Source organism: Chiloscyllium plagiosum, unplaced genomic scaffold (genome assembly GCF_037043375.1).
Source record: "Chiloscyllium plagiosum isolate Xiang-an unplaced genomic scaffold, Cpla_swu_hap1 HiC_scaffold_44, whole genome shotgun sequence".
In the NCBI taxonomy this organism is placed as follows: Eukaryota; Metazoa; Chordata; class Chondrichthyes; order Orectolobiformes; family Hemiscylliidae; genus Chiloscyllium; species Chiloscyllium plagiosum.
Window position 1 is genome coordinate 15423214 of NW_028270182.1, and position 21419 is coordinate 15444632.

The 21419-nt window shown below is 42.0% G+C and overlaps 1 protein-coding gene across 3 annotated transcripts in view; it reads left to right on the forward strand.

The window, feature by feature from the left end:
- LOC122544368 (cytoplasmic 60S subunit biogenesis factor ZNF622) overlaps window positions 1-14334 on the forward strand; it is a 28634-nt gene extending 14300 nt beyond the window's left edge. For all 3 annotated transcript variants that reach the window (XM_043683603.2, XM_043683604.2, XM_043683605.2), the window contains 4 exons: window positions 136-298; window positions 4888-5000; window positions 12453-12593; window positions 14127-14334. In XM_043683603.2, coding sequence (XP_043539538.2) covers window positions 136-298; window positions 4888-5000; window positions 12453-12593; window positions 14127-14260 — 551 coding nt within the window. In that variant the 3' untranslated portion in view covers window positions 14261-14334. The remainder of the gene's footprint in view (window positions 1-135; window positions 299-4887; window positions 5001-12452; window positions 12594-14126) is intronic.
- Window positions 14335-21419: the final 7085 nt, after the last annotated feature.

A 21419-nucleotide genomic window follows, 5' to 3' on the forward strand; every position in this document is an offset into this window, starting at 1 on the left:
TAAGCAATCGTAGAGCTAGTATTTTTAACTGTTTGGGTTCAGAACTTCAATTTGAGATGCTAAAAGGTTTTGGATGCGGTTAATTTAGCGTTATATAAGTATCTGCTTGTGATGTTTGCAATTTTATTTTTGCAGGAGAAAAGGTTGGTTTGGGAAACGTTTGCCTGTGGTGCAATGAGAAAGGGCGGTCCTTTTACTCGACTGAAGCTGTCCAAGCTCATATGGTTGACAGCAGCCATTGTAAGCTCTTCACAGATGGAGATGCTGCTCTTGAATTTGCAGACTTCTATGACTTTAGGTAACAAATTGTGTTTTTCATTATTTGCATGTCTTTTGAAGGGAAATGATCCTACTTTTGGTGGAAACTTGGGCACTATTTTGAAAGTGTTTAACATTTGACACTTTAACCTAATGTTGGTCAAATTGCCTTTGACCTCATCATCCACATTTTTCAATGCTTCCCTCAAAGCCACTACTTTTAGCATTTGTTTATGGCTTAAAACTAGTTTGCTTAGATATGCATTCCCAAACACACACTGTCTAGCCCAGTGCTTTCCAAACTTTTACCATTTTGACCACATAGCAAGACATGAAAATTGTTGTGACTTCTAGGTATTGTAAGAGATGCTGGGAAGCTCGGGCCTGTTAGTGAGAGCACAGCTGTTACAACTTGAGTGGATCTCCATGATGGCCACTGCTACTCAAAACTTGGGACATCAGAATTTCAGTTTTTAGCATTTAGGATCATGGCCCCCATTTTGGGAAGCTCTGTACTGGCCTTAGGATAGGCATGCTTTCTCATCTGATTTGATGATCTCATCCCCAGCTAATCGTAGACTATCGTCCATTGTTTCCTCACTATTGCCCCATCAGTGGCCTTCTGAACAAGGGGAACAAACTTAGAGGATATCTATTATTACTTTGACCACTTAAGTCTGTAAAAGTCACCCTTGACTATTCAGTAAGCACTTGTAAGTTATACAAACCCTGGGTTTCTTTTTGGTAACATCAAGCAATCCTTTACAAACTCTGATCTTGCTTTGTCAAACAAAGTGTTGGGATCTTGAGAATTGCTTCTTCAGTGGGCAGCACGGTGGCACAGTGGTTAGCACTGCTGCCTCACAGCGCCAGAGACCCGAGTTCAATTCCCGCCTCAGGCGACTGACTGTGTGGAGTTTGCACATTCTCCCCGTGTCTGCGTGGGTTTCCTCTGGGTGCTCCGGTTTCCTCCCACAGTCCAAAGATGTGCAGGTCAGGTGAATTGGCCATGCTAAATTGTCCGTAGTGTTAGGTAAGGGGTAAATGTAGGGGTATGGGTGGTTTGCGCTTCGGCGGGTCGGTGTGGATTTGTTGGGCCGAAGGGCCTGTTTCCACACTGTAAAGTAATCTAATCTAATCTAGTGCTATTTATTGAGCTGCTTTGGCAGCTTCCTCGCTTCTTGTTGCTGCTTTTAATTTGTTTCTCCATCTCTTTAATTCTCAACGTGCTAATGCATGGACTGTGAATCTTGTTGCTGATCACCTTAGCTTTCTGAAGTTTGGTATACACCCGTCAACTTATGCTGTGACTCCTTGTTCTCCTGAACAGTTCAAACTTTCATTTGCAAGGGGACTGGAATTAAAGAATTAAGCAAGTATTGTTACAAATTTACAGGTCTTTGATGATGAAACTGCATCTGGAATACTGCTCAATTTGAGCTTTTGTACTACTTACGAAGTTGGACAGAATACTTGTGGATTGGGAGGCAGGAAGTTAGAATTTGGTATTTGTCAAATGCTGGGGGAGGGGTGGGGAAGCATTGTATGGTCCCTTTAAAAGATCACATGCTTTCTCTAGGCTTTGAGATTTAAAATGGATGCCTGTGAGCAGCAGCTTGAAAGTTTGCAAGTATACAGCACCTGAATTGAAACGTTAGTATCGAAAGCTGGACAGTTAGCAGGCCAATCAGCTGTTTTGTTTATCAAAACAACAGGCTTTTGAATTTGGCCAATCAATTTGAACCAGGAACTTAGACACCCAAAAAACCTATTAAACTTCAGTCTGATGGTTTTGGCAACATTGGACCAATGCGATTGTAGAAATATTAATGTCATCAAGGGTATAAAAGAAGGGGCCAGTTGGACAAAAAGAGCCTAGAGCTACCTGCCATCTGCCAGAGTTAATGACACTCAGCTCTCCAGGGAGAATCACTGCTCTCTCCACCTCCTCTATGTCTTAGAGAAAACACTATCTGAATAAAAATGGTACCAACAGTGCAAATACTGTACATTCCTAACAGAAAAGTCGACGGAGAAGGCACTTCTGACCGGAACACAAGCAGCTTTGATAATTTTGGAAAGTAGTGCAGGATTGATTGGTCATGTATGGTCTGTTCATGTTCCTGTTTCTTATGTTCATAAGCCCATCAGTATTCTTTCCAGTCCTTGTGGTTACTGATATTAAAGTGGCTACTTGCTCTTTGACACTATCTCTACTTCCTTCAACTGTCATCCCTTATGTCTTCGTAATGCCATTCCACTGCCAACCTTTTTTTGCCCTCTGCGAATACCTTGAACGTGTTAATGTCTGACGAAGAAAAGAGAAAATGCAATTTGATTGGAGAATCCAGTGGTGTCTGGCTAGTGGTGACCTTGGTGCTAAGGTTTTTTTTCTCTTGCTTTGAATTTCTGTGCCTCCGATGTATTTTGTTTCCCAATTCTCAAGCAGCAAGCTTTGTTTTAATGCACTTCACGATTTCTGTTAAAAAGTGTTACCCTCCGAACCACTAGTCCAAATCGTGTCAAAGTCGTCTAATAAAACATAATCAGTGAAAGCCTAAATCACAATTTCCCATCTTGTCACCTGTCAAACAGACTTGCACACAACATAATCACTATAGAAATCAAATTAGGATAAATGTGCTTAAAAAGTGTTGGTAAATAGCAAGATGAATAAACCTCCCTGTAAATATCTGCTTTTTGGCCATATCTTTTGTGTTTTACAAACAAAGTAGAAAGATTAATAGTGAAATCAAATCGCATTCTGCAGGAGCATACCCCCGACCAGGGACAGACTCAGCGGGCAGGCAGGATTCAGCCACGTGGCAAACTTTTATTCGAGCAACAACCAGTTAATGCAGGGAGAGAGCCAAAGCATCTTCCCAAATCTGGCCTTGACATGAGAACACAATTTTTATCTTAATCTTTGGCTCAGATCAGAAGAGAGATCACTAACACTGATTTTTACCTTGATTTACTGCATTTTATATAATGTGTTACAGTAATCACAGTGTGGTCACTGAGTCTTTCCCTCTTATTCCATGCACCAAAGTCTGTGAAACACCGAATCAATGATGGGCTTTCCTATGAACAGCTCCAGGTTCCCATGATCTCATGGTGTTTAACAGACGCTGTAATCTCCAGGTCTTAGGATCTTTTTATTCATCCAATGAACTCGCTTTCCAAAGTTACTGGTCATACTCCTTCAGGTCTGTCCCAGACTTGTTTATCTCTAAGGACAGCTTGAATCATTATTCATTTGTAGTCCATATGCTAGCTCTATCAAATTCTGTTGCTCCTTTTATGTATAATTGGGACAGTGAAAAATATATTAAAAATACAAAGAAAGTTGGTTTTAATTAACTGCTATAAGATTTGTAATATTAATTCCTGTTATCAAGTTAGTTAAGTTATACAGCTACTTCTACTGTTAGGACTTAAATTGCTTGCAGCCTATTTATCAGATTAATTTAGGGCATTACCAGGCATTTTTGTAAGAGATGGGAGAAAGTTGTTGTGGTTCTGTTCGCCGAGCTGGGAATTTGTATTGCAGACTTTTCGTCCCCTGTCTAGTGACGTCCTCAGTGCATGGGAGCCTCCTGTGAAGCGCTTCTGTGATGTTTCCTCCGGCATTTATAGTGGTTTGTCTCTGCTGCTTCCAGTTGTCAGTTCCAGCTGTCCACTGCAGTGGTCAGTATACTGGGTCCAGGTTGCTGTGTTTGTTGATAGAATCTGTGGATGAGTGCCATGCCTCTAGGAATTCCCTGGCTGTTCTCTGTTTGGCTTGTCCTATAATAGTAGTGTTGTCCCAGTCGAACTCGTTGCTTGTCATGCACTATAAATGCCAGAGGAAACATCACAGAAGCGCTTCACAGGAGGCTCCCAAGCACTGAGGATGTCACCTAGACAGGGGACGAAACGTCTGCAACACAAATTCCCAGCTCGGCAAACAGAACCACAACAATGAGCACCCGAGCTACAAATCTTCTCACAAACTTTGATAGGAGAAAATGTTCCCTGAGACTAATTAACTTTGTTTTTCCCCTAATGCTTCGATTATATTCAGGTTATGTGTATCTGCAATTATGTTGAAATCTGTGATTATCTGAAGAATCTTTAACTAGAACCTATTTCTTAATATTGTGAATAACTTCAAAGAAACAACCAATTACTACAAAATAACTTCAGCTGTTGTTTTCAAAGCTGCTTAATGAGTTAGGTTGTCTGGTTAATGGGCTGAGATTTACACCCCTGTTCTAACTGGTGCTGCTTACTTAATGGGATGACATCCTTTCATTAATGAGGCTGGGATCAATAACTCATCCGTCCCTCGGCAACCTCTCATCAAACTCTCTTAGACAGTTGCTTGCAGGACCTCTTGTTGACCTTGGAGTCGGCCTGTTCAAAGGTACCATTGTGTTTCACTGAAGTGCCGGAGCAGGCTGGTGATTCTGTTTATCTCTCGTCAGCCATTTTGTGTCTTAATGCTGGAGCCAGTGGTCTCATTTTATTTAACCCATGTCAGCCATTTTGTGTCTTTCAAACATGGGCCGCCCTTGCACGTTCCAGGACAAGAGAAGACTCTCAATCTATTTGCTGACTTTTTTTGTTTTGCTTCTCTGTACACAGAGGGAGTTATCCTGATCACAAACATGGAGAAGATATTGACATGAAAGCTGCAGAGATACCAAACAAGAATTTGGAATACAATGAGGAAACAATGGAGCTTGTGCTTCCTTCTGGTTTGTATCCAGTCCTGATAGGTCATCTTTCATCTGTGTTACACAGACTGGGTTGAACAAGTTTCATGTTTATGGACTAAGTTGACAAATTTGCAGAGATCACTATTGTTGGTAATAAGTGAAATATTGCAGTTACTGGAAATCTGATTTAAAATTAAAATACTGGAGAAACTCCAATCTGGCAGCATTTGTGGAGAGTTTGCCTTGTTTTAAAATTTTATGTGACTTCTGTCTGTGTTTCGTTCACATAAATTAAGGTTGGTTATGCAAAAAAATTCATACATTCTGGCTTATATTTTCAATTTCTAAATGTTCTATTCTCCTTTCTTTGAAAATTAACATCAGGAATTTGCCCTAAAATGCTGAACCCTTTCAAATTTCAGAACATCTTTTTTAAAAATAATCTGTAACCAGCCTTTAAATATAGATTTAAGAATGGCTAACTTTACATTTAACCCTGATGCAATGTATTTAACTGAGGGGTTCTAGAGTTCTCTGGCATTTGTCCATATTCGCTAAGAATTGGGCTTCAACATTCAAGACTATTTATGATTATTACTGGTAAATCAGATTTTCAGTTATTAATGCCTCAAATGGCTATACCACAAGAACACTTGCCAGAGCAAGAAAGATAATTTTTAGTTACTTTGTCACAATGTGTTGTCAAGGGTTTTAACAGTAATGTTCCACCTTTGCGATTAGATGGGCGATTGGTCAGCTTAATGGGAGTATGATCGTGCCAGGTTTTGTCAGAGCAACAACAAAGTGCCTTTCATTCAGCACTCTCTTGCACTTATACTATCCATTCCCTCAATTCTCTTTTAGGTAGATTTGGAAAGAAAATCTTCATTTGTAAAATTCATTTTCAGATTAGGCCTTCAGTAATATTTGTGATGTCATTTTAATGCATGCATTTATTACGGTAGGGGAGGAGAGGCAGGACACGGTAGGTGGGTAGAAAAGTGATCAGAGTCAGAAATATCAAAATGCATCTAACATACCCAGGATCTAATTCAAAATGTTGATACAATTCAGTGCATCTATGTTCTTGGTGGCAAAAAGTGTAAAAGTTCTATTCTTCAATGTAATTGTTTGTCAAAATATTTGCCCATTTATTTCCCCAAATTCTGTTCTCAGCCCCTTTTTAAAATCAGTTTTTATCCAATCTGCTAATTTGGTTTTAGCCATAATTGTATCCACTGTAATATCAACAGTATTATATTACAGTCACTGGTACCTATAGATGTTCCCCAATTGCTCTTATGTGCACTAATTTGTTCCCCATTGATCAATCTACCTGTTAAAGTTTTTACGTATTTGATGAGCAAGGATTCAAGTACACATTGTAGTTTTTCCATTCTTTTATCCCCTTTAACCCCTTCTGTCCAGTTAGTAGTGGAGCAGTTAAAATTCCCCACGATTATCTTGGAGTGCTTTTACATTTTTGCATAATTTCCTCCTCCAATTCTCTTCTCCGAATAGGTAGTTTGTCAGGGACGTCTCATGTAGTGGATCCTTTTATTATCTTTTCTCAATCCATAAGGACTGTCTTAGCCTGTTTTTGTTCCACATCCATAATGATTCTTGGTAAATACTACTTCATCTTGTCCCTTCCGATAGATGGTTGCCTCTTGACCTGCTGTTTCATTACATACGTTGTGTTGCTGTAATGAATTTAAACTAATTTAACTCTCTTTTTTACTTTGTTCAACCACCTTGTTAAACTCTAGTTCTATAATTGTATTTCCTTGCCATCAATGCCTTCCTTGTATTTACCTGCTCTGTTCTATTTATGTTTGGGTTGCTTGCGTTTGTTGTGGAACCTTTTTTGGCACCTCCGTCTTTATCCCTTCTGTTTAGAGAGTATTGGGGCACTTCCTCTCCAAACATTGTTCCAGCATGGATAACATGCAGTAGATTTACTCTCTCCCTTTGAGTTCCTCTCTAGCTGCCGAGATAAGCCTTACTCTGGTGGGAAATAAACCCTATGTGATTTCTTGACTTGGCTTTAGAGGATGCTCTCTATCCCCTTGTTCATCGAGTCCCTATTACTGCGACATTTCTATTCTGCTCTTTCCCACCCTAGACAGCTATGGTCCCTTCTTCTGCATTTTGGCTATCTTCTCTTTCCTTGCCCTCAGATAGTGAGCCTATTAGACGTGTAGAGAAAACCAGTATTGGTAAGATCTCCATTTCAATCTCTTTCTCAGTCCACAGTATCTGGCTCCATTTCTATTCTTGAATGTGTTTTTTTTCTAGGAGTGTACTATCTAGATGGAAATTCTTCCCCCTTTCCATGTGTCGGAGTCTCTCCATTTCACACTCCAGACTAAGTTGGAGACAGTGAACATTTTAACTCGAGAGGGTCTCTGCCCTTAGGCTCCCACGTTTTGTAATATCTTGGGCGTGGCTTGTTTATGTATTTATTTATTTAAAGACATGTTTTATTCTTTCATGGGGAGGGTGTTACTGTCAGCATTTACTGTCCATTCTTGATTTACTGAGTCAAGAGTCTGAGTGCAGCTGAAAACCAGTCACATTGTTGTGGGTCTGGAGTTGCGGTTAGGCCATGCCAAGTGAAATTATTAAATTATGTTTCAGAAAAGGACATTGGTGAACTAACTTTCGTATGACAATGATTTCATGGTTACAATTAAACTAGCTTTTAATTCCATGTTTATTAATTCAATTAGACTTTCGCTATCTGGGTGAGAAAGGTTTGAACCCATGTCCCCAGAGGATTAACTAGAAGCTCTGGATTGCAAGTTCAGTGACTATACTATCACCCTATCACTTCCCCACTGGCTACAAAACATTCATCAATTACGTAATAATTAGGCTATATGTTTAATATAGTGCTTGTACATTCCTGCTCTTGAACCAAACTAATTTGGAAACAGAATGAAGTCTTAAACCTCACCAATCCATTACCAACCCAGTTAATATCTCGGTTTCAGTTGTCAGGACTTGCTGTGTCCAGCTCTCTCCTCGAAATCACTTTTCCTATAGAAAAGCGAGAAGAACTTGGGCATTGCATTGATGAAATTCATTTTTGTGCTGGTTAGGAAATCGAGTTGTAACTTATTGTTAACTCTGAGCGTTGGGCTTTTTCATAAAGAAAAATATCATGGCATCTACCTGACACTGATGATTTATTTTGTGCATGCACTTTCCTATTTATGATGATGCAGAGGTGCTGGTGTTGGACTGAGGTAGACAAATTTAAAAATCTCACAATGCTAAGTTATAGTCCAGCAGGTTTATTTGGAAGTACTAGCTTTCGGACCTCAGGAGTCTTTTTCCTAGGGTGAAAATGTTAAATATTGGGAGGCATAGATTTAAGGTAAGAGGCAAAAAGTTTAAAGGAGGTGTATAAAGCACTTTTTTTTCCAAATGTTTTTGGAGCTCTTAGCTACCTACAAAGGAGCTGTGCTCTGAAAGCTTGTACTTTCAAATAAACCTGTTGGACTCTAACCTGGTTTTGTGTGATCTTTAACTATTTATTGTGGGGAAAATCAGAGTCTAGGTTTGATGACAGAGCTTATTGCACAAGGAAATGCCAGAGCTCCAGGGAGAGAGTGAGTCACCAACAGCACAGTGGTCAGCTGCGATTCATCTCTCAACCCGGAGCACGTCAAGATACCTTTGTACATCTTGTGATACAATAGGTCAGTGATGAGATTATTGTCTTTGTAACATGACTTGTTTATGGTAATCATTGCAGAATTGTTGATAGTTTTGATACAGTCATTATCAGTTCCAGTGCAACCTTTGTTAAATTTTCAGCAAGGTTGTTAGCTTCAGTACAGGCGTTGTCAGTTTGTGTCTGCACGGAAGTCCATTGTTCTCATAATGGGCGCTAATCGCTCTTATGAGAAGGACGATTACTGCAGCACTGGCTACCAGCACTCTGTATTGAGTCCATATCAAACTGTTAGCATTTCTACAAAAGGTGTTGGCTGGACCCAGACACTTTGGGGGCAGTGTACGTTACTCATGTGCATTCTCTTCCCCCACCCACCTTAAACTAATCAGCGAGGTTTAGTGCATTGTATTGACGTTCTGGTGGCCCCAGGCAGTGTCTGTATTTGCTCTGCTGTCTCCATCCATATTGTGGTCTGGCAGCCATCTTATGTGTCAAGTGACCAACTCATGGCTCAGCGGCCATCTTGTGTGCCAAGTGTCACCCTGCTCCATGCCATCTCCCTCCTCATTATGATGAACATTCCTGATTGATAGGATCTCAAAAATAGAAATTATAATACTTGAGACTTCTTGTGATTGTACATTTAAGGGGTTTTATGCCCACATGGCATGTTTGGTGGCAGGAAAGGGCTTTTAATAGAACAGTCCAGCACAGGAACAGGTCCTTTAGCACACCGTTTGAGCGCTGACCATTCCAAACTAATCCCATCTGCCTGTGCATAAGCCAAGACCCTCTATTCCCAGTCTGTTCATGTCAGTCTAAATGCCTCTTAAACTATCATATCTGCTGTCATACATGCTTCTGCCACTTATCCTGGCAATGCATTCCAGGCACCTTGGTTTTTGGGGAAAAAAAACTTGCCTTGCACATCTCCTTTAAACTTCTCTCCTCTTACCATAAACCTAGGCCCCCTAGGATTCAACATTTTCACCTGAGGAAAAAGACTCCTGACCACCCTATGAGTGGCCTTCCACCAGGCTTTCATAATTTTAGATTGACTCAGGTCGCCCTTCAGCCTCTGTCACTCTAGTAAAAACAGTTCAAGTTTCTCCAACCTTTCCTTACACCTACGACATTCCAATCTAGACAACATTGTGGTAAACCTCTATTGCACCCTCTCCAAAGCCTGTACATCCTTCCAGTAGTGTGGTGACCAGAACTGCACACACTGCTCCAAATGCGGCCAAACTCAATTCTTATGCAGTTGCCACATGACTTGCCAAATTTTGTAATATTGGGCAAAAACATGATGGTAATTTAAATTAATCCCTTGTACCTGTCCATGGTCAATAACCCTCCTTTCCTTGCTAATTTATGTGCTTATCTAAAGCCACCTTAAACACCCATATTGTAGCTACCTCCACTACTACCCCAGGCACCTAACACTGTTTTAAAAAAAACATCTTGCCCCTCTTTTTCCCTTAAATGTGTTCCCTCTAGGATTAGATGTTTTAATGCTAGGAAAAGATTGACTGTCAACACGATCTATGCCCCTCATAATTTTATAAACTTCTATCAGGTCTCCCCTCTGCCTCCATTGCTCCAAAGAAAACAACCATAATTTGTCTAGCTCTCTTTATAACTCATATTGTCTAATCCAGGCAGCAGCCTCTCAAAACCCTCCATATCCTTCCTGTAGTGTGGTGACTGGAGTTGAACACAATACTCAAAGTGTGACCTAACCAAACTTTTATAAAGCTGCAACTTCACTTCCTTATTCTTGTATTTAATGCCCCAGCCAATAAAAGGGAGCATCCTATCTATTAATGTGGCCATTTTCAGGGAGCGATGGATCAGGACCCCAGGATCCCTGTATACATCATTGCTGTTAAGCGTCCTGCCGTTATACATTTCCTTAACATTTGATCACTCAGTGCAGCACCTCATGCTTGCCTGGAATAAAGTCCACCTGCCATTTCTCCATCCATATCTGAAATTAGTCGATATGTGACTGTATTGTTTGACAACCTACTGTATTCACAACTCCCTTCTTCTCTCTCTTCTCTTCCCCCCCCCCCTTACCCTCCATCGATCTTTGTGTCTTCTGCAAACTTACTAATCCACCAATCAATGTTTTAATCCAAGTCACTTGTATAAGTCGCAAACAGCAGAAGTCCCATTACGCATCTCTGCGGAATGCACTACTTACGGACCTCCAGCCTGAGAAACACCCCACTACCCTCTGCCTTCTATGGGCAAGCCGATTCTGAATCAATGCAGCAGATCCAAGCATGCATCTTAATCTTCTGTTACACCACGGGGTAAACCCTTCTGCTTAATTTAAAACCAGCAACACAGAAAAGATTTGTCTCATGCAGTAGTCTATAAAAGTTCGTGTGGCCAGGGCTATGTAAAGTAAAAATTTACAATTTATTTTTTGTTATACTTTTGAAGTAAATTAACTAGCCACTATATACAGTTTCTTTCTCTAACCTATCTTTTACCTTCCCTTCTGTAATACCAGTCTGATAAAACTCCCAATTAAGGTTTACAAAAGGGACACAGACACACACACACACACACACACACACACAGTCTTATATCCCAGACCCCCTATCCCGAAGAATCCTCTTCAATAGTTTCCTGGTCACTGGTCTATAACTTCCTGAATGATCCCTATTTCTCTTCTTGAACTGAGGAACAACATTAGCTACTTGTCAGTCCTGAGGGACCTCTCCAGTGGTTAGAGAGGATACAAAGATATTTGTATCTTTGTCAGTGCCATTTGCTGTATGCTTTCCTCCTGCATTTGACCTCCCAAAGTCTATGACATCCCATTGGTCCAGATTAAATTCCATCTACCATTTCTTTATCCACTTTCCAGCTGGCTATATCATACTGTATCGTTTGATAACCTTCCTTACTATCCATAACTCTACCAATTTTCATTGTAAACTTAATATTTGGACCATGTTGTTTCATCTAAATCCTATTACTGATTACAAACAGATCCCAACACTGATCCTTGCAGTCCTCCAGTCAGAAAAACACCCTCTACAGCTGCCATCTGTCTTCTGTAACCAAACCACTTTTTCCAACTTGCCAACTCACCGTGGATCCCACGTGACTGGACCAGCCTACCATGAGGGACTTTGATCAAGTCGATGTGGACAATATCATGACATCAAATTTGTGAGACAAGATTTCACCTGCTGGCTATTTTGAATAAGTCCATAAGTAGACATTGTGCAAATCGTTAGCAAAAGTCCCATCTATGACCAAATGATGAAAGGAAAGTTATTGATGGAGCTGTTAAAGGTAGGCCAAGGATATTACCTTGAACCCCTATTGTGATGCCCTGTGGTTGAGATGACTGACCTCAATAACTCCAACCAGATATCTTTTCACCTTTGATTCCCATTGACTTTGGTTTTGCTCAGCCTGTTGAATCCCATGCTCTGTCAAATGCTGCCTTGATGTCAAGGTCAGTTATCTGGCCTCAACTCTGGAGTTCAACTTCTTTTGTCCACGTCTGGACCAAAGCTATAATGAGGTCACGATCTGATTGGGCTTGCTGAATGTCAGTAAGTACTGTTTGGGAACCCTGTTGACAATGCCTTCCATCGTTTTGATTTGAGAGTAGACTGATGGGACTGGGTGAGTTGGATTTGTTTTGCCTTTTGTGGACAGGACTGTATCCAGGTAATTTTGCAGGTGCTCCAAGAGTCAAACTGAAGAAATATTGAATAAATTAAATACGCTTGCAGTATTTTTAATTTTGTTTTTTTTTTGCTGAATTTTCACAGGTGCCAGAATTGGTCATCGATCATTGCTGAGATATTATAAACAACATTTTGGGATGTCTCGAGCAGTGGCTACTACTGGGAGTAACACCTTGGGCAGAGTGCTACAGCAGTACAAGGCACTGGGCTGGTCAAGTGAGCTTGGTACGGCAAACTCTGGATATTGGAACTCTGAAGTAAAACCTGCTGGAAATACTTGGGTTAAGCAGCATCTGTAGAGATAGATGCAGAGCGAGCATTTCAAATCAATGATTATTCATCAGAACGGGAAAAAATTTAAAAATGCAATAAGGGTGGCTCAGTGGTTAGCAAATGCTGCCTCACTGTACCAGGTACCTGGCGTCAGTTCCATCCTCGGACAACTGTCTTATGTGGAGTTTGCGCATTCTCCCTGTGTCCGGGTGCTCCAGTTTGCTCCCACAGCCCAAAGATGTGCGGGTTAGGGTGAATTGGCCTTGCTAAAGTGCACACTGTGTCCAGGGATGTACAGGCTGGATAAATTAGCCATGGGAAATCCAGGGATTGGGTGGGATGCTCTTCAGAGGATCAGTATGACTCAATGGGCTGAATGGCGTGTTTCCACACTAGGGATTAAGATTGAGGAAGTTGGAGGGTGAAGGAGAAATGGGGAGAAAAGCCAGATGGAAGAAAGAAAGATTAAGCAACAAAATAATTGTTACGAGGCTGAAGGGAGTGTTAGTGAGAGCAGTAATGAAACAACACTGGCTCAGGGGTTAGCACTGCTGACTCACTGCCACAGACCTGGGTTTGTTACCACTCTCTGGTGCCTGTCTGTTTATGTGGAGTTTACACATTCTCCCTGTGGCTGCACCAGTTTCCTCCCACACTCCAAAGATGGGCAGGTTAGAGTTGATTGGCCATGCTCAATTGTACAGTGTCCAGGGATATGCAGGCTGGGTGGACTAGCCATGGGCAATGCAGGGTTACAGGGAGAGGGTTGGATTTGGGTGGGATGTTTTCTGGAGGATCAGTGTAAATCTGATGGGCCGAATGGGCTGCTTTTACTTTGTTCTGATTTTATGATTATAGAGTCATCCAGCATGGAAACGGACCTTTTGGTCCAACCAGTCCATGCCGACCATAATCCAAATTAAACTAGTCCCACTTGCCTTCTCCTGGCCCATGTCCCTCCAAACCTTTCCTATTCATGTATCTATCCAAATGTCTTTTAAATATTGTCATTTTATGAAAAGGTGATGAACAATTATTGTCTAAATGGGGACAGGGAAGGGTGGAGGCAAGAATGAGCAAAGGGAAATCCTGCAGAAAAGGAAACCGAATGGAGGAGGGTCTGTTAGGCTTTGTAACCAGTCTGGAATGCTGTAACATGCCCATCTGAATCTTTAGCATGATTTGTGTTTCTGATTCAAAAAAAAAAGTTCTGCTGACTGATGCATTAAGTAAACAGCTGAACTTCTTGTGTGTTTACTTGAATGTACCTTGAGTGCTTGAAACCTCTGGATTTGTGGCAAATTCCACTTATTTTGTGGATTCCATTTTTCCAGTAAAATTAGTATTTCCTGTTGGAAATGTTCAGGTTGATAATACATCAATTCGCTGCTTACCTTTTTATTAACAAAGATCTGAATTAGCACTAATGATCTGGTGATAAAGTGGTGACAGTGATGTTTTTTTTAATGTTCTCTTTCCTTACAGCAAAAGCAGCATCTCAGAGAAAAGAGCGGGACATGCAATATGTACAAAGAATGAAATCCAAGTGGATGTTGAAGACAGCATTGTCCAACAATGCAACAAAGCAGATGCATTTCAGACCTCAAATCCTATTTTAGCAATTGTCAGCAGACAGTATACAGGTCAACTGGCAAATGCAGAGGATAATTACAGCATTGAACTTTTGACTTCCTGATGTCTTTTCTGATTGGTTTATTGAGGCTTTTGTAGGTTTACCTTTGTCAAGTTAGAAAACTTAAGCAGTTTTCATTGTTGAAACCGTTGTTAAATACTTAATACAGTAATCCAATTTCATTCTGATACATAAGACCATAAGACATAGAAGTAGAAATTAGGCCACTCAGCCCATCGAGTCTGCTTCACCATTTGATCATGGCTGATATGTTTCTCAACCCCATCCTCCCGCTTTCTCCCCGTAACCCTTGATCCCCTTGATACTCAAGAACCTATCTATCTCTGTCTCAAACTCTGGGGTGTTGTCAATCTGGTCCAGGTGATTTATCCACTTTATGACCACCTAGTTTTTCCAGCATCTTCACTTTGGTGATAGCCATCATACTCACGTCTGCCCCCTCACACTTGAATTTTTTGTGTTCCACTGTGAAGATTGACGCCAAGTAATTATTCAGTTCCTCAGCCATTTCATTTTTCTCCACTCCTATCTCTCCAACAGCATTCTGCAGCAGTCCAATGTCTACTTTTGCCTGTCTTTCACCTTTTTATACCCATAAAGAAACTTACAATAGTCCTTTTATATTACTGGTTAGCTTACCGTCTCATTTGATCATTTGTTTCTTTTCTTTTCTTTTTGTTGCCCTCTGTTGGTCTTTGTAAGCTTCCCAATCCTCTGGTTTCCCACAGTCCTGACCACATTATATGCTTTCTCTTTTGCTTTTATACTATCCCTGACTTCCTTAGTCAGCCATGGTTGCCTTCCTGTACCATGCTGCTTTTCCCTTGGGGTGAGCCTCTGCTGTGTCTCCTGAAGTACTCCCAGAATCCCCTGCCATTACTGTTCCACTGTGTTTCCTGCTCGGCTCCTCTCCCGGTCAATTCTCTCCAGCTCCTCCCACCTGCTTCTGTAGTTGTCCTTATTCAGCTGTAATACCTTTCGAATTGCAGAGTAAATTCAATTGTATTATGATCACTGCCTCCTTAAGGGTTCCTTCACCTTAATCTCCTTCCTGATACATACTATGACAAATTTCTATTATCAGATTGAAGATAATGACCAGTAGATCTGCTGCTGCCATAGCCACCATGTAATGAGTGACGCATTTGCAAAGCCCACACTTCCCACATAATAGGATCCTAATTGCAATCACGTTGACTTGAATTATTTATTGCTCAGTTATAATTCAGAAGTGATTGTTTACTTTATTTCTAGTAAAATAATCAAATTAATTTTAAATAGACATCCAATGGTTTAGCTAGACACTGCAAGGTGACAGCAAGTTTACTGTTTAACATTCCATTTGAGGCAGTGTTTTACGTGTTTGCTTCTCAGAAATGAGAAACCCTCTGGAATGAAAGATATTAATAACTGTGTGGCCACAAAGCTATAGATCAGTGAAACATGATTACATTAAAATAAAATTGCTTGGTGCGCAAGTACAAAAGGATATGGGAGGTACTTTTTCCTATAAGCTCAACCATTTGAACATGAGACATCCAGATTCTAAGATTTTTTCAAGTGGGTAGAATCATAGAATCCCTACACTATGGAAGCGAGCCCTTTGACACTCTCTGAAGAGTGTCCCACCCAGACCCATTCCCCTATTATTCTTCATTTACCCCTGACCAGTGCATATAACCTAAACATCACTAAACACTATAGGCTATTTTAGCAGGGCCTATTCACCTAACCTGCGCATGATTGGATTTTGGGAGGAAACCAGAGCACCTAGAGGAAACCCACGCAGATTCTGGGAGAATGTGCAAACTCCACACAGTCGCTTGAGGCTAGAATTGAACCAAGGTTCCTGGCACTGAGGCACCAGTGCTAACCACCTGGCACACCAAACACAGCTAAATCCTCTACATCAGTAATTGCCTGCAGAATTTTCACTTGATCAAAAAGACCAAGCGATATGGTTTCCCTTTTGCAAATAACTGACGTTTTGAAAATTGTTGTTAAGGTTTGGTCTATTCTCTGTTTGAATGATTGAAAAAATGTCCCTTATTTAGAAGACAGCGAATTCATCAGATCAGAAAATCACTTGCCATGTTGATGGAACCTAACTGCAGCCACCGAATGAAGTAATGAAATCAACAACTGTTATCAGGGAGATGAACAGTGAAGGTCCTGACCAGTTACCCTATCCCTTCTCCCCAGCCCCAAAATCTGCACATTAATAGAATAATCCTTATCCCAGAATTCTAACAGAAGTAACTTCAGAAACAGATCAATAATGGGAGGCAAGAACAAATATTGCAGAGCAATTGTAATGAGAGAATTTAATTGCCATATATCAACTCCGATAGAGTTGGTATAATTCGAAGAGGGCAACTATCACTGAATTCCCCACTGAGTTCCCCTGGTGATTTCCTTTGAAGTGAAACTGAACTGAATTCGCCACGTTAATACTATGGCTTTTGTAGCATCACATGGGAGTCCCTGGGTGGTGCAGCTTTTATTGCCCATCCCTAGTTACTCTTGAGAAAGGTGGGAGTGAGCTGCCTTCTTGACCCACTGAAGTCCACGTGCTGTAGGTAGATGCACCCTGCCAAGGAGCAGGTCAGAGGCTGGGAATACTGCAGGAAGTAACTTCTGTCTCCCCAGAGTCTGTCTACCATGAACAAGCCACAAGTCAGGAGTGTGCTGACATACTCCCCATTTGCCTGGATGAGTGCAGCTCCAAAAACATAGTCGTAGAATCATTCAGCACTCATTGGTCCAACTAGTCCACACTACCTAGACATCCCAATCTGGCTTAATCCCATTTGGCAGCAATAGCCCTGTAAGCCTTCCTATTCCTATACCCATCCAGATGCTTTTAAATGTTGCAATTGTACCAGCCTCCACCACTTTGGCAGCTTACCCCATGCATGCCCCACCCTCTGTGTAATACTTACCCCCTTAGGTCCTTTCAAAATCTCTCTCCTCTCATCTTAAACCTATGCCCTCTAGCCTTGGACTTCCCAACCGCAAGAAAAGGGCTTCGGCTCTTCACCCTATCGATGACCCTCATTTTATAAATCTCTAAAATGTCTTTGATTCTCCACTCAGAAGCCTGATATGTTTGTGTTGAGGAGAGGCAATGGCATTGTGCTATTATCAGTGAATTGTTAATCCAGAGACTGCTATTGCATCATCACGTGTTTGTCAGCTCTCAGTTCAGAACAGCATTCACTCTACCTTAAAGGTATAGTACAAGCCTTCAACTGCATAACAGCCTTCGATCAGGGAGATTGGCGGTTCTGCTTTATGGTAGATGGAATAGAGGGGCGGAATGTTATTGTAACAGAGAGAGACTGCAGAAAGGTAATGTTCTGGGCTCATGGGTTCAAACCCTACCACAGCAGATGGTGGAATTTGAATTCAGTGAAATAAAAAACATCATGAAGTAAGAGTTGAATGATGACCATGAAGCCATTGGTGATTATCGGAAAGGCCCATCTGCTTCACTAAGGTCCTTTCGGGAAAGAAGCTGCCATCCTAACCTGGTCTGGCCTAGATGTGACTCCAGGCCCACGTCAATGTGGCTGAGTCCCAGGTGCCCTCTGGGTAATTAGGGAGGGCCAATGAATGCTTGTCTGGCCAGAGACGTTCACATCCCCATCAATGAATCAAAACAAAGCTGTGCATGAGCATGATTCCAATCTGTGCTCAGGAATTGAATGAAAAGGGGGTGTGCCTGGTGTCATTTATTTATCTCATTGAAGTGGCCCTTGAGCTTGAAAAGACCGAGATTCTCCTTTGTTCCTGTGACCTGTGTTCTTGAAAAGGTATTGTGACTTTTTGACAAAGTGTACAATAAATAAAGGTAACCATCAACAAATGGTCCTGGAATCAATTTTAGGAAAAGGCTATGATTGATTGGTGTGGTTGGGTTAACCAAACCATTACAGAAGTGTAGTCCAATAAGACTGAAACACCCTGTTTATAAGTAAACCCCCGTCTGACAAATGTATTTCATTGTAGTAGCTGAGAGGATCAGGAAACAGACAATGGGGGCAAGAGTAGGCTATCGGCCCATCGAGCCTGCTCAACCATTCAATATGATCATGATCAACCCTTTATCTCAATGACATGTTCCTGCTGTCTCCCTATACCTCATGACACCATTAGAACCTAGAAATCGATCTATTCCTGTCTTACGTGTATTGAGTGAGTTAGTTCTACAGCTTTATATGGTGGAGAATTCCACAGGGTCAGCAGTCTGAGTGAAGACATTTATTCCCACCTCAGTTTGACATGATCTGCCATCGATATTGATGAAATGGAAATCATTTCCTGTCGGTTTTCTGACATCATCAACTGAGTCCCTTCACCTTCCAGACGCTGAAATATTCCGTCACTCATATTTAAACAGATTATGAGGTGAGGTGAGCTTTTCTGGGTGTTTGGTTTAATTAACAAAAGGGTTCACTTCTGTGTCATAAGAAGTCTCTTTCAGCTTTGCCTCAAACATAGACCATGATAAGAGGAAGCCACTCAGCCCTTTGAGCCTGCTCTGCCTTTCAATGTGATCTTGCCTCAATGTCATGTTCCTGCTTTCTCCCCATACATTTTGATGCTGTTAAATCAAGTTTATGCATCTGTTCCTCAAATATACTCAGTGACCTGGCCTCTACCATCTTCTGTGGGAGAGAATTCCACTGGGTGACCAGCCTCTGAGTGAAGAAATGTTTCCTCATCTCAGTCCAAATTGGCCTATCCCATATCCTGAGACAGTCACCCCTCATCCTAGACTCCCTGACTGGGGGAAACATCTTCCCTGCATCTTGTCTTTCCAGCCCTGTTTGAAATTTATCCGTATCAGTCAGATCCCCTCTCATCCTTCTAAACCCAAGAGAATACAGGCCCAGTTGGACCAGCCTCCCCTCACAGGAGAATCCTGCCCTCCCTAGTATCAGCCTTTGCTGCACTCCTTCTATGACAAGGATAACATCTCTCAGGGAGGGAGAGCAAACGCACACACAATACTCCAGGTGCTGTCTTACCAAAGTCCTGTATAACTGCAGTAAGACATCCCTCTGTCTTATGCTCACGGTTACTTGAATTGTCGCGAACATCATTCGGACTATTTATTATCGGATTGGGAAAGGGATTAATGTAGGAGGGGATAGAGGGCAGGAGGGAAAGGTGTTGAGCAGAGTCAAATAAGCAGGGGAAGGTTGGTTATTGTTTCCAGAGATGTGGGGAGGCGATGGCCTAGTGATACTATTGATAGAGTATTAATCCCGAGATGCTGGGAGTACTGATTGTAACGAGGTCAGTCAGGTTTTACTCATAGAATATGAGTTCCCTGATTGGGTCTGTTTCCCTGGGCTGACAGATATAAGCAGAAACACACCAACACCCTGGAGTTGTTCAGGGAGAGATGGGCGCCGCAGGGAGTGGAGTGCAGAGTTGGACCGTTCCGTATCACCTGTCCTTCATGGAGAAGTTTATGAAGAAAAACACCTTTGATCACAAGTCCATCAGGAAGTGGTCAGCACGTAGTGTCCTTGAGACCCTTCGGGAAAAGGAGAGGGCGGATCCTATCGAGCGGTTCCCTGAGCAGACTATCAAAGCCATTTGGCAGAATGCCTCATCGCCAGAACTTTCCAACAAGCACCAAGACATGGCTTGGCTGGTGGTGAGAAGGGCTCTGCCTGTGAGATCCTTTATGCATGCCCTGGACTCTCAGCCGCACCGCACGCTGCCCTCGAAGCAGCTGCAAGGGGGACAAGACTGTCACACACCTCCTTCTGGAACGTGCCTACGCAGAAGAAGTCGAGAGGAATGCAGTGGTGTTTGTCGAGGTTCGACCCCAACTGTGTGTTGCAGACTGGCACATTCCAAGGTCCAGAACTACATGTTGAGGGACGCGCTGAAGCTTGGGGCAGCTGTCGCCAAGGTGCGGTGGGGAAAGACCACCGTGTAACGTCTGCCTGCCTAAAGAAGAACAGGGGGCCCGCACAGTCATTTGGGCTCTGCTGATGCCTCAACTAAAAATGTAATCGTACAGACCTGTAAATAGGAATGATTACTCTGTTTCGGTATGCAAAGAAATGGAATGTTTATATATGTATGGCATGTCCAACTGTACAGACCATCAAATTATTTTATGAATAAGGTATATTTTTGAAATAAAAAAAGAGTGCATTATTTCCCCCTCCAAATCTATTTTGATTTAATCCCTGTCCTCTCACTGTTTGACCACGCAGCATTGCCCTTTGATGTGAAGGGCACTGCTTGTCACTGGCCACTTGGGTGTTTCCTTTCTTCCTGGTGGTGAAAATTTGAATAATGATTTGTGCACCTCGTGTCCTTCACTGTGTCTCACACCTGCACACACACACCATGGGTGCTGGGGAAAAAATAAGCACTACCGCAGTTAGGCGGTAGTGTGGGGGTGAAAAAGAAAACAGAAAGAAGGAAAAAAACAGAAAGAAAAAAAACACAGCAGAAACATCCAGTTCATTCTGAGAGCTGGCCCCCAGAAAAGAAAATAAACCAAAACATAGAACACTACAGCACAGGATCGGCCCCTTCAGCCCATGATGTTGTGCCGAATCTGATGCCAAATTAAAGTTATCTCTTCCGCCTGCGCTTGGTCCATATCCCTCCATTCCCTGCTTATTCATGTGCTTATCTAAAAGTCCCTTAAATGATCCTGTCATATCTGCCTCCACCACCACCCCTGTCAGCGTATCCCAGACTCCTACCGCCTCTCTGTGTAAAAACCTTGCCCCTCACATCTCCGTTAAGCTTTACCCCCAACTCCCACCCCCACCTTAAATGCATGACCCTGAGTATTAGACATTGCAACATTGGGAAAAAGTGTTTGACTGTCAACTCTGTCTCATAAGTCTCCCCTCAGCCTCCGTCACTCCAGAGAAAACAACCTGAGGTTTCTAGCCTCTTCTTACAGTTCATCCCCTCTAATCCGGGCAGCATCCTGGTAAAGTTCTTCTGCACCCTCTCCAAAGCCTCTACATCCATCCTGTAATGTGGCAAACAGAATTGAATGCAATGCTCTAAGTGTGGCCGAACCAAAGTCTTATAAAGCTACAACATGACATCCTGACTCTTGTACTCAATTCCCT